The sequence below is a fragment of the Electrona antarctica genome, assembly GCF_951216825.1.
Source record: "Electrona antarctica genome assembly, chromosome: 10".
Lineage (NCBI taxonomy): Eukaryota > Metazoa > Chordata > Actinopteri > Myctophiformes > Myctophidae > Electrona > Electrona antarctica.
In genome coordinates this window covers 31741275-31753774 of record NC_136791.1, presented here as the reverse complement: position 1 = coordinate 31753774, position 12500 = coordinate 31741275, and the positions used below count along the sequence as shown (strand labels likewise).

At 48.9% G+C, this 12500-nt stretch overlaps 1 protein-coding gene across 3 annotated transcripts in view; it reads left to right on the top strand.

Annotated features, from left to right (window-relative positions):
* The window catches only part of unc5b (unc-5 netrin receptor B), an 85004-nt gene that overhangs the window by 47652 nt on the left and 24852 nt on the right, over window positions 1-12500 (top strand). For 2 of the 3 annotated variants that reach the window (XM_079512066.1, XM_079512065.1), the window contains exons 2-5: window positions 7839-8069; window positions 8959-9102; window positions 10074-10177; window positions 12399-12500. The exon at window positions 12399-12500 is cut by the window's right edge and continues 79 nt beyond it. In XM_079512066.1, the coding sequence (XP_079368192.1) occupies window positions 7839-8069; window positions 8959-9102; window positions 10074-10177; window positions 12399-12500 (581 nt within the window). Of the gene's footprint in view, window positions 1-7838; window positions 8070-8958; window positions 9103-10073; window positions 10178-11026; window positions 11045-12398 lie in introns of those variants that run through there. The other variant, XM_079512067.1, reaches the window with a different exon arrangement.

Here is a 12500-nt window from a genome sequence, read left to right as displayed (position 1 = left end):
CCCCCCCCCCCCCCCCCCCCGTGTGAGACCAGCAGCCAGTCCGATGCTGGTGTGTGTGTGTGTGTGTGTGTGTGTGTGCGCGTGTGTGCGTGCGGCTGTCCTTGCCTGCCTGACACGTGCGGACCCAGCGAGCCACTTTGGGCTTTGTAGCCGTGGGCTATTGTGTGTGTGTGTGTGTGTGTGTGACGTGTGTGTGTGTGTGTGTGTGTGTGTGTGTGTGTGTGTGCACGTGCACGCATGCATTCTTAGAGTAAAAAAAAAAGCCAACTGAAGCACACATGTCGCAATCGTGATGTGTTGTGAGCTTGTAGATCAGCTATTTTTGAGGTGTGGTCAAGTCTGACAGGGGGGGGGGGGGGTGTGTGTCTTTATGTCCATTGCATGTCAGTTGTCCTCCCAGAAAGATGGGGAGAGAAAAAGCACTTTGTTGTGGTTGCTGAGAACAACAAGCTAACAACCCCAAGGCTCAGGCACGCCATTTGTTTGCCTACCTTTTGTCCTCTTAGGACCCCCCCCCCCATCCCCCCCTCTGTCTCTCTTCCCTCATCCTCCCCTCGAGTCGTTCCGCCCCTCCTCGAGTGCGGCGCTGGGACAACGACGAGCGCACGCACTGGAGGGGACAGTAATGACTAACTCTGTAGAGGTAATGACAAAGTACAGACACTTTAGACTCCACTCTGGCTGGAGGCTACAGTCAGGGGCCGAGAAAATTGCAGTTGCGCGTGTGTGCGTGCGAGGGAGGTAGGGAGGGGTTCTGGGGGGGGGGGGGGGGGTCTGGGGGGGAAGGAGAGGGGAGAGGTGGTGGAGAGGTCTGGAGGATAAAGAGTGAGAACAACAGAAAGGGCATTGCTGACAGATTCTCTCCGAGGCGGCAACAACATCCACTTCACTTCATGTTACTCATTAGTTATTGACGGCTCGACATGTGTCGTCACTCTCTCTCTGTGTGTGTGTGTGTGTTTGTGTGTGTGTGTCATGTGTACAGTAAGTACAAGTACGTACATGTACACATTTTGTGCCTGCGTCCACTGCCGTTTGTACAGGTATACATACAATTTGCAATTTAGGCATTCAGCAGTAATCGCGCTTAGCTCTTAATCAAGAGCGATTTACAGTAAGCAAGAACAACGCATAGAGCGTTGCAGTCCCGCCCCGTTTCAGAGCGATGAGGGCACCAGGAAGTATTTATTTAAACAGCCGTGTTGACAAATCATAACAATAAACACAATTATTTAGGCCGAACAAATAATTAGAACGAAGAAAAAAGGGCAGGGTACAAGACTTTTATTAGAGCTCTCGGGAGCCAATGGAGGGAGTTTTTGGCTGGTTGAAAACCAAGCGAGCTGCGGCATCAATCGGAGAGGCTTACATAGGTGTGTAGGGCTGGTGTCTGTGCATGTTTAATTGTTGTCGACTGTGTCACTAAGCATGTGTGCCTACATATATAGTGACTTCTCAAGCTGCCCTGTGTCAACCCTCTCCACACTCCTTCCCTCTCTCTCCCACTCAACTCCAAGGCCGCTCCACTGCTGTGACCGTGCCGCTCCGCTGCTCAGCGCCGCTGACGGGAGGATCGGGGTGATTCCATCCCCGTTAGGCTTGATTTATTTAGGGTTATGGTGCACTCACACACACACACTGCTGCTGACGCAATGTGTGCGGCATGTGCCGCAACCGGGAACCGTCCGCCCCTCCATAGAATGGAAACCAGGACACACGCATGCTGATGTGTTAAACTGTCACTAGTATATAGTGTAGTGTAGGTCGCACAGAGTTCAACAGATCCACAAGATCAAAACGTGTTGCGCCGTCGAGCTTTGCTTACATGTGACGCTGATGCTTACATGTGACGCTCATGTAGTGTGATCATGTAACAGACACAAAAAAGTGTGAATAATATGGAGATAAAAGGTCTGCACGACAGCAATAATATGTTTCTACATGTCAAAACGATAAGATACAAGAAAACGCTTGAGAGCTTATTTCCATCGTGGTGTAAACTGACCGTGCAACGTTACGTCACACACCCAATAGTAGCAACAATGTGTCATTGTGTGAGCTTTCAGAATAAGAGTTTAGGGATGCCGCAGAACACTAATGGAAACGGATATTTTCAGGCTTTCCTCGTGACATAGTAAGTCTATCTTAGGGGGAAACATTTAGGAAGAATCGACCTAACTTGAAATGAAAAATATTCATTGTTCAGGAAATTAAGAAAACCATATATTTTTAAAACAAAGCATTACTGCCCCATCAAAGTTGGTGTTGTGACTATATATTGTCATGTGTTGTATGCGAGGGGGAGAGGTGGTGGAGTTAGCTGCTTTAGCAGACAGTTTGAGGGTCCAACGGAGTTAAGAGGTTTTGTCCAAAGCTTTGTCCACATTGGTTCAATATTCTTTTTTAACCAACACAGCAGTCATTTAAGGAAAAAAATAAATAAAAACTCAAAAATGGAGTTAGGTGGTTTACTCCCGAGTAATATTTACGTAGGTAATTCAGGGGATGCTGTGGGTGGAAAAAAGATGTGTGAGAACCAGTGTTTTGGACGTGATATTTCTGTAAGGCGACACTTGCGTGACACAGCTAAGTATAACCAAGGCTTTAGACACCGTGGCTACATTGTCTCTGTAAATGTCCCTCACAGTGTCTGTCTGTCTGTCTGCGTGATTATACACACCGCACAGGCTAGCGTTTTGATTTTATCACCGTGAGACTGAGTCATCGCGGGTGTGTTTGCACACACACACACACACACACACACACACACACACACACACACACACACACACACACACACACACACACATGTGTGCGTGTGTGTGATTGTGCTCTTGGAGAAGAATACCCTAGAAGCCTGTGTGTGTGTGTGTGTGTGTGTGTGTACACTTCTAGCCGTCTTACTGTCTGTCATTAGGGTAATAAAAGACTTGGTGTGCAGGGCTTACGAGGAGCTCTTGTCTTCGAGACCGCGCTCCATTCCACCTAAATTGCCGGCTGCTGAGGCCTGATGGATGTTTGTGTGGCGCGGCCAAAAACACAGGTTCCACTCCAAGCACTGTTATCCGAGAGAGGGAGAGAGGGAGAGAGGGAGAGGAAGAGAGAGAGATGGAGAGGCAGAGAGAGAGAGAAAGCGATGGGAAGCTGCCTGCCTGTCTGTCTTCCAACAGTGTGTTTTAATTAAACTGTGTCTAATTTATACATTGTTCGCATGGCGGTGTCTCCCGCCCGAAATAATATGATTGTCGCCGTGCGATACAGTTGTGTGACGAGGTATATATGAGACTTTAGGCACCACAACGTGTACACGCACGCACGCACGCACGCACGCACGCACGCACGCACGCACGCACGCACACACGCACGCACACACTTGTGTACAAGGGCTTATACAAATACTCTGAGATCTCCTCCCATTCTGCCTCTCTGTCTCCACCACTGTCTGAACCACCGTCTCTCTGTTTCTCTCCACCCCTGTCTTCCTGTTTCTCTCCCCCCACACACACACACACACACGCACGTGCGTGCGCGCAGGAGTGACAGACAGACTGTGTTTTTCGTGTCCGTGTTCGAGCACATCGATCAACACTGGACAAAGAGAAGGGAGGAATGGAAGAGACAACAATTGCTTATTGACAGAGAATTCAGTGCCTGAAAGACTGCAGGCAACGGCTTAGCCAAAGCTGAGGGCCGAGACGCCAACTGTGTACGGAATAAACGCACATGTGCACACACACACACACACGCACATGTGCACACGCACGCACGCACGCACGCACGCACGCACGCACGCACGCACGCACGCACGCACGCACGCACGCACGCACACACACTCACACACAGAATGTGAGTTATGCCCATGGATGAGCATCACTGTGGATTAAAGATATATTTTTTGGCATTTTGCGATTTAGATTAGTTTGGCGAGACATAAAAAGAGAGGGGAGACGTGACAGAAGTCAGATGCGAACTCCGTCCTCACAAAGGAGCAGTGCACTAGATGTTTGACAGCTAACAGGCTTCTTATTAATTTCTTTCATTTGGCAGCTGTGGATCAGGAGGTAGAGCAGGTCGTCCAATGATCCGTGGGTCTGCCGCTCCAGTCCCGGCTCCCCCTGGTGGGTCTGCTACTCGAGTCCCGGCTCCCCCTGTCCACATGCCCAAGTGTCCTTGGGCAAGACACTGTACCCTACATTGCCTCCACTGAGTCGTACGCTTGCCACCATTGGTGTGTGAATGGCTTGCCACCATTGGTGTGTGATTGTGGGAAGTGAGGACGCTTCATCTCCCAATGTATGAATGAACGAACCATTGTAAGGGCTTTAAGCACTTGGAAAAGCGCTACAAAAATGCAATTCATTATTATTATTAAGCCGATTTAATTGAAAGCGAGTGGGGGAGAATGAATGGATCAAGGCAGATTGAGGGTGACAGTTGCCCTTCACCGATCACCCTAGATCTATGGCCTTGGTACTGACTGACCACCATATGGCTTCGGTATTGACCAGCCTGTGGTCTCATCACTGTCTGTCTCAGAGCTGTGGGCGTGGTCCCACTGTCTGGTTCTGGGCTGGCTGTGTGGTTCACCATTGGCAGACATGTGGGTCAAGGAGATGGTATCTAGGTGCCCAGAGGCAGACATGTGGGTCAAGGAGATGGTATCTAGTGCCCAGAGGCGGCCTATAGTGTTAACATCCCTGAGATGGAATCTCACACATGGGTGACAAAAATAGCCGATTTACAAGCTCACAGGCGCATCGCATTGTGAGCTTGTAAATCGGCTATTTTCGGCGCGCGACGCCCATGTGCACAAATAAGTATAAGTGAGGCTTTTGTCCTCCGGTGTCTCTTGTACTATCCTGTCGCTCTCTCTTAGTGTCTATTACTGTCTCATCGAATCAAATGTCAACTAGAGCGGGCGATGTGCTCTCTCTTACCTCAAAGAACAAAAGATACTATCTATCTTCCAGGCGTACTTCGTTGTGTTCTCCGCAGGCATATAATTGACTAAATTGGATGTATGTTAAAACTGTGATGGGTTTTAATTGGTTTGCGTTAAAGCAGCCACATCTCGCCCCCCCCTATGCAGCTTGTTGTAGCCGAGTCTCCGAATCTCCATAATTTAAACTTTTTATGATTTGTTGTAAATGAATGCCATGCTTTATCAGTTTGTACAAGAGTGTTGCACTCTGAGGCAGAAAATAGCAGATCTACAAGCCGCATGTTGTTGTGAGCATGTGTTTTGTCCCTATTTTTAAAATGTAATAATTGTTTTTAAATAATACAAAGGAATGGTTTTGGACATATCCTCATATGTTTTCACCTCACAGCGATGATATGGAATGAGATTTCAGATCTGTGGCCGTGTGAGACGGGCTGTAGTGGTGTAAAGTAACTAAGTACATTTACTCAAGATTGTATTCTTTACTTTACTGGAGTAATTCCAATTGTTAGTCCTTTTACTTCTACTCCATTTCAGACGCAAATATTATTTACTCCACTACAATAATTTTTTTTGAAAACTTTATTAACAAGATACTTTGTAGATTTAGATCATTATGACAACACATACATTAACCACTTCAGTCCTATATACAGTATAGCTCACCATGTGTCAACGCTTGTAGATCTGCTATTTTCTGAATTTTATACATTTTAAACATACAATAAAACATGTGAAACGGGACATTCTGCGTAATGAGTACTTTCTATAGTTCTGGTACTTCAAGTTCATTTTGACACCAATACTTTTGTACTTTTACCAAAATAAGTTTTCAATTCTGGACTACATTTAAAAAAATATGTAGTACCTTTTCCACCAGTGGAGACGAGTGTATGAGGATCGTATGTTTTCGTTGGAGCACTGCACACTGCGTGCGTGCGTGCGTGCGTGCGTGCGTGCGTGCGTGCGTGCGTGCGTGCGTGCGTGCGTGCGTGCGTGCACAGCAGACAGAGCTCAAGGCCGGACCTGCCTGGGCCTATTGGCATCTCCAGACTGGAGCCAGTGCTCTCAACCCCCCCGTCACTGGCCTTCTGTTTAATGCTTATTGAATTCAGATCGGTTTCGTGAAGCACAACAGATATTTCTGTCGGAAAGTGGGGAGCCATTAACAATTTACAAGACCCGCGACGACCCTGGAGGGCAAGTCAGAAAGAGATGGTGAGATAGCAGATGGAGAGAGATATAGCGCCTAGTAGATGATGTCGAACTAATAGCATAAGCAGCAGCGTGCGTGCGTGCGTGCGCGAGCAACATTATGCACGCACACTCGTCTCTACAGCCAGAGGCAGCTACTGTAAACGCCATGACAATGCGTTTCTTTTTGTATCGGCATTTCGTACGTTTGGCCTGGTGCAGTCGTGTGACTGCTATTATGGTTTTGATTCCCGTGGCAGCATGGCGTGCCGTGTGAGGTGAAATGTTTGGTCTTGAGAGGGGAATGGATCCAGCTCACTTGTGTAAAGCCATATCCCAATAAGCGTCCCGCACGAGAGAGAGTGTGCACAGTTTGTTTCTGTGTAAAGGTCATCACATCTAGTCAGCCTCGGCCCCGGGCTGTGATCATTTTATTCCGCTCCGTGGCAGAGAGGCCACTGCTTCTGGCCTCGCTGTCTGCAAGGCTCTGCCACACAGCTCCCTGTGTCTGCAAGGCTCTGCCACACAGCTCCCTGTGTTGTTGTGTCCAGCACGACACAGGGCTGGAAGAGGGGAAATGAATGCCATCCGAGGTATCTGCTGATGGTGATGTATTGTGTGCCATTTGCCCCGTGCAATCCATCAGTATATATACCAAACCCACTCTTTGTATTTACAAACAAAACCTCGTATGGCTACCGGGGGGGGAAGAGGAGACATGTTCTTCTCATCTTCATTTTAAATTGTCTCACAACTTGTTTTGCCCCCTCATCTTTGGGGCAAATGCCAAAACACACGTGAAAGGCCAAGAAAAATCTAAAAAACTACTATTATTAACAGAACTAAAACAACACCATGCCCCACCCTTCACCAGACTAACTATGTGCCTCTCCACCGACGCCCGTAAGAACCATCACTTCAGGGTCCTCACCGCGGACACATACACACGCACACGCACACACACACACACACACACACACACACACACACACACACACACACACACACACATACACCGTAAATGTCAGGGTATAATACGTTTGGTCACCGCAAGGCCCTTGTCAGGGAAGGTCGGCGGCCCACCTCCTCCCCCACAGAGAGGTGCTGTATCTTCTGGACCGGGAGGTCCGAGGCGAGCGCTGACAGCGCAGTGGGAGACAAAATGTCAGAATCTTCTCGCCACTTAGAGGACAAACTGTTGGCACCTCGAAAGGTCTTGGTCTTGGCGGAAAACGCTCTTATCAGGGAAACATTCACCCTCACCATCTTGCACGTATACACACACACACACACACACACACACACACACACACACACACACACACACACACACACACACACACAGAGTTCCCCTTCTTTTTTTTCAATTTACGTTTTATTGAATTTTAATCAAACATACATGAAAACGAAACGACAATTGACAATACATACAACCAAAAACAAAACAAGACAATATACGTACAATACACACAAGGGGAGATATCTGCCTCTCTTCTCTATTGATGATCATTCATAATACATAAGTACCTCAAACAGGTGCATATACAGGTTTAACAGGTTTAACTGAATTTATACAAAATCAGGTCTTATGGTAGAAACATGAGTAATCCATCTAAACCAGTTATCTGTGAAGACTTCACAGAGTTCCCCTTCAAAGTCCTCGATGTCTAACCATTGTGTGTGTCTGTGTGTTTTTCCCCAGAGAGCAGCGATTACGGCGAGGCGGAGGTTCTCCCAGACTCATTCCCGTCGGCCCCCGCCGAGCCGCTGCCGGAGTTCCAGCTGGAGCCGGAGGACGCCTTCATCGTCAAGAACCGTCCGGTGCAGCTGCGCTGTCGGGCGGCGCCGGCCACCCAGATCTACTTCAAGTGCAACGGAGAGTGGGTCAACCAGAACGACCACGTCACCCGGGAGAGCCTGGACCAGATCACAGGTAGCTAGAACCCACTGCTTTCACACAGAGCCTGGACCAGATCACAGGTAGCTAGAACCCACTGCTTTCACACAGAGCCTGGACCAGATCACAGGTAGCTAGAACCCACTGCTTTCACACAGAGCCTGGACCAGATCACAGGTAGCTAGAACCCACTGCTTTCACACAGAGCCTGGACCAGATCACAGGTAGCTAGAACCCACTGCATTCACACAGAGCCAGCACTACTAGGACCAGATCACAGGTACTGTAGCTAGAACCCACTGCTTTCACACAGAGCCTGGACCAGATCACAGGTAGCTAGAACCCACTGCTTTCACACAGAGCCTGGACCAGATCACAGGTAGCTAGAACCCACTGCATTCACACAGAGCCTGGACCAGATCACAGGTAGCTAGAACCCACTGCTTTCACACAGAGCCTGGACCAGATCACAGGTAGCTAGAACCCACTGCTTTCACACAGAGCCTGGACCAGATCACAGGTAGCTAGAACCCACTGCTTTCACACAGAGCCTGGACCAGATCACAGGTAGCTAGAACCCACTGCTTTCACACAGAGCCTGGACCAGATCACAGGTAGCTATAGAACCCACTGCATTCACACAGCCAGCACTACTAGGACCAGATCACAGGTAGAACCCACTGCATTCACACAGAGCCAGCACTACTAGGGTTGGGATCCTTTACTTTGACTCTAATTGACCCCCAGGTGTGGTTATAATATTCAAATATGTCTTCCCTGTGTATTTTTGGTTTCTTCCTGAAAGCTGAAAGCCTTCGAGTCAAAAGGCGCAACCCTTTCGGCATTTGGATATAGGCGTTGAAAACCACTGCTGTACATGATATGCTATGGATGTTAAGGAATGTATATTGTGTCTATCCTCCAGGCCTTGTGGTGAGGGAGGTGGACATCTCAGTGTCCAGGACGCAGGTGGAGGAGCTGTTTGGACTGGAGGACTACTGGTGCCAGTGTGTGGCCTGGAGCTCCGCGGGCACCACCAAGAGCAGCCGCGCATATGTGCGCATCGCCTGTCAGTACTAACTATCACAGCGTGTGTGTGTGTGTGTGTGTGTGTGTGTGTGTGTGCATGTGTGTGTGTGCGTGTGCGTGTGCGTGTGCGTGTGCGCGCGTGTGTGTGTGTGTGTGTGTGTGTGTTTTAGTCATAGTCTTTTGAGTAAAATTTGATTTAGTTTGAGACTTTTAGTCATATTTCAACATAGCTTAGTTTAGCTTTAGTTTTCGTCAGTGGAAAAAAAAAGGTAGTCGGCGAACATGTATCGTCATAGTTGTAGTCGACAAAATCAACACTGGTGTGTGTGAGAGAGAGAGGGTGAGAGACACTGCCTATATGCTTAGAGTATATATTAATAGAGACGGCACCCGGAGGAAACCCTGAGGCGAAATGGACATAGTGGCCGAATTTGGTATGCAGCGCTGGGCCAATTCTGGTCTGTTGACTATCATTGCGCACGTTCATGATGACACGTGAACGCTGTTTCATACGTGAATGATAGTCAACGGCACAGCGCGTTCACGATTTGGCCCAATCCATCCCAGAATGCACTCTGTTCTTACCCGGAAGGAGGAGTGAAATCGCCTCATGCTTTTGAGCAACTTAATGTAAGTGGATGGGAGGAGCCATCTCTATTAATATATACTCTAAGCCTATAGGGAGCGTAAAGGCAGAGTGTTCTCTACCATCTAACTGTCATACGTGTCAACATCAGTTAAAATAAACATGTCATTTCTCTAGTCCCCCATGGCCATGTGTGGTATGGCGTGATTGACACTACATGTTTATGAAGAAAAAACATGGATGTATGAAGGAAAATACATGAGTGGAAAGAGGCTTTTGTGTGTGTGTGTGTGTGTGTGTGCGTGTGTGTGTGCGTGTGCGTGTGCGTGTTTGTGTGGCGGGGTGGGGGTGGACTGGTGGCACTCTGGGTTGTAACTGGCCGCCACTCACTCACTCGTCCACTCTGTGTCTGTCGCCCCCTACAGACCTAAGGAAGAACTTTGAGCAGGAGCCGCTGGGACGGGAGGTCCGTCTGGAACAGGAGGTGCTGCTGCAGTGTCGCCCCCCGGAGGGCATGCCCCCCGCAGAGGTATGTAACTATGTACCCTTAACCCCCGGAGGGCATGCCCCCCGCAGAGGTATGTAACTATGTACCCTTAACCCCCGGAGGGCATGCCCCCCGCAGAGGTATGTAACTATGTACCCTTAACCCCCGGAGGGCATGCCCCCCGCAGAGGTATGTAACTATGTACCCTTAACCCCCGGAGGGCATGCCCCCCGCAGAGGTATGTAACTATGTACCCTTAACCCCCGGAGGGCATGCCCCCCGAAGAGGTATGTAACTATGTACCCTTAACCCCCGGAGGGCATTCCCCCCGCAGAGGTATGTAACTATGTACCCTTAACCCCCGGAGGGCATGCCCCCCGCTGAGGTATGTAACTATGTACCCTTAACCCCCGGAGGGCATGCCCCCCGCAGAGGTATGTAACTATGTACCCTTAACCCCCGGAGGGCATGCCCCCCGCAGAGGTATGTAACTATGTACCCTTAACCCCCGGAGGGCATGCCCCCCGCTGAGGTAGGCTATGTAACTATGTACCCTTAACCCCCGGAGGGCATGCCCCCCGCAGAGGTAGGCTATGTAAGTATGTACCCTTAACCCCCGGAGGGCATGCCCCCCTCTGAGGTAGGCTATGTAACTATGTACCCTTAACCCCCGGAGGGCATGCCCCCGCTGAGGTAGGCTATGTAACTATGTACCCTTAACCCCCGGAGGGCATGCCCCCTGCTGAGGTAGGCTATGTAACTATGTACCCTTAACCCCCGGAGGGCATGCCCCCCGCAGAGGTAGGTTATGTAACTATGTACCCTTAACCCCCGGAGGGCATGCCCCCCGCAGAGGTAGGCTATGTAACTATGTACCCTTAACCCCCGGAGGGCATGCCCCCCGCAGAGGTAGGCTATGTAACTATGTACCCTTAACCCCCGGAGGGCATGCCCCCCGCCCAGGTAGGCCGCTATACACGTCACGGAACGGTCACTTCTAGAGCCCCCCTAAAGCTCGAAATGCTGTGCCAATTGTCCTCCCCTAGTGTTCAGTTTGATTTGTGCGCCTGCCGCAAAATACAGTACACATTTGTACACATCGGCTGCATCTAATTCCACATACCAATGTTGTCAAATAATGAGCGATATACAGTAGCCTATATAGAGTCTGGCTCTGGTCTCTTCCCTCGTCTACAGCAGAGGCACACGTGGTTTCACACAATCAATATTTTATCTGTTTTGGAAATACACGCCACTCATCGTTTGGCAATGAACCACATGAACCCTAGCATCCGTATTCTGTGACTGTAGGCCACATTTCTGTGAAAACAGCAGCTCTGTACACTCACAGTGTGCAGTGTGCTATGAGCTTGCAGTGTGCTATGAGCTTGCAGTGAGCTTGTAGATCGTGTTGATTTTGACAGCAAATTTTGATTTAGTTTGAGTGATGGTCTTTTGAATAAAATTGTATTTAGTTTTAGAAATATTTTAGTCACCTGGAATGTTTTAGCTTTAGTCGACTAAATATCATAGGATTTTAGTCGACTAAATCTACAGTTGATGTTGTCAACTAAAATGTTTTGGCGGGCCTTGGTGGCATCGTAATGCCTGATTTTACACTTGGTGGCACTCTGAAAATAGCAGATCTACAAGCTCACAACGGGTCGCACTGCGGCGCGTTGTGAGCGTTCGGAGACCCCGGTTTAAGTATTGGGTTCAAGTATTGAATTGTTTCATACATTGTTGATTATTATACACATTGATTGAAGCCTGATTGTGCGTGCGTGCGTTCCGGTTGTTCACAAACATTACGAGGGAAGGGCAGAGAGAAGAAGATGGATATTAATATTTTTTTTCAGTCATTATTTATTCATCAAATATTGACAGCTTTGGCCTAAATGTCAGACGCTGCATGGAAGCACGGTGTGGTGACTTGATAACCCTCAGAGGCTCTCGCCGTGTTTACACCATGTGTTTGTGCGTTTGGCGTTTATGCTAGCCTTGGATCAGACTGACAGAGATCCTTTTTTTTTTCCATTTGTCAGAATCGTTAAAAAAAAGACCTTGGCCGGCCGACCCCTACATATCCACTGCACACTCCTTGTTTAAGCATGAATAGTTCAGCTCATTTGTCTATACATTCCACAAAAAACAAAGAATGTGTGTGTGCGTGTACGTGTCCGCGCCGTGCGCTTGTGTCTGACCATGTTGTCTTCTCTCTCTCTCTCTCTCTCTCTCTCTCTCTCTCTCCCTCTCTCCGCAGGTGGACTGGCTAAAGAACGAGGACGCCATAGAGCCGTCGACGGACTCCAACTTCCTGGTGACCATCGACCACGACCTGATCATCAAACAGGCCCGTCTGTCG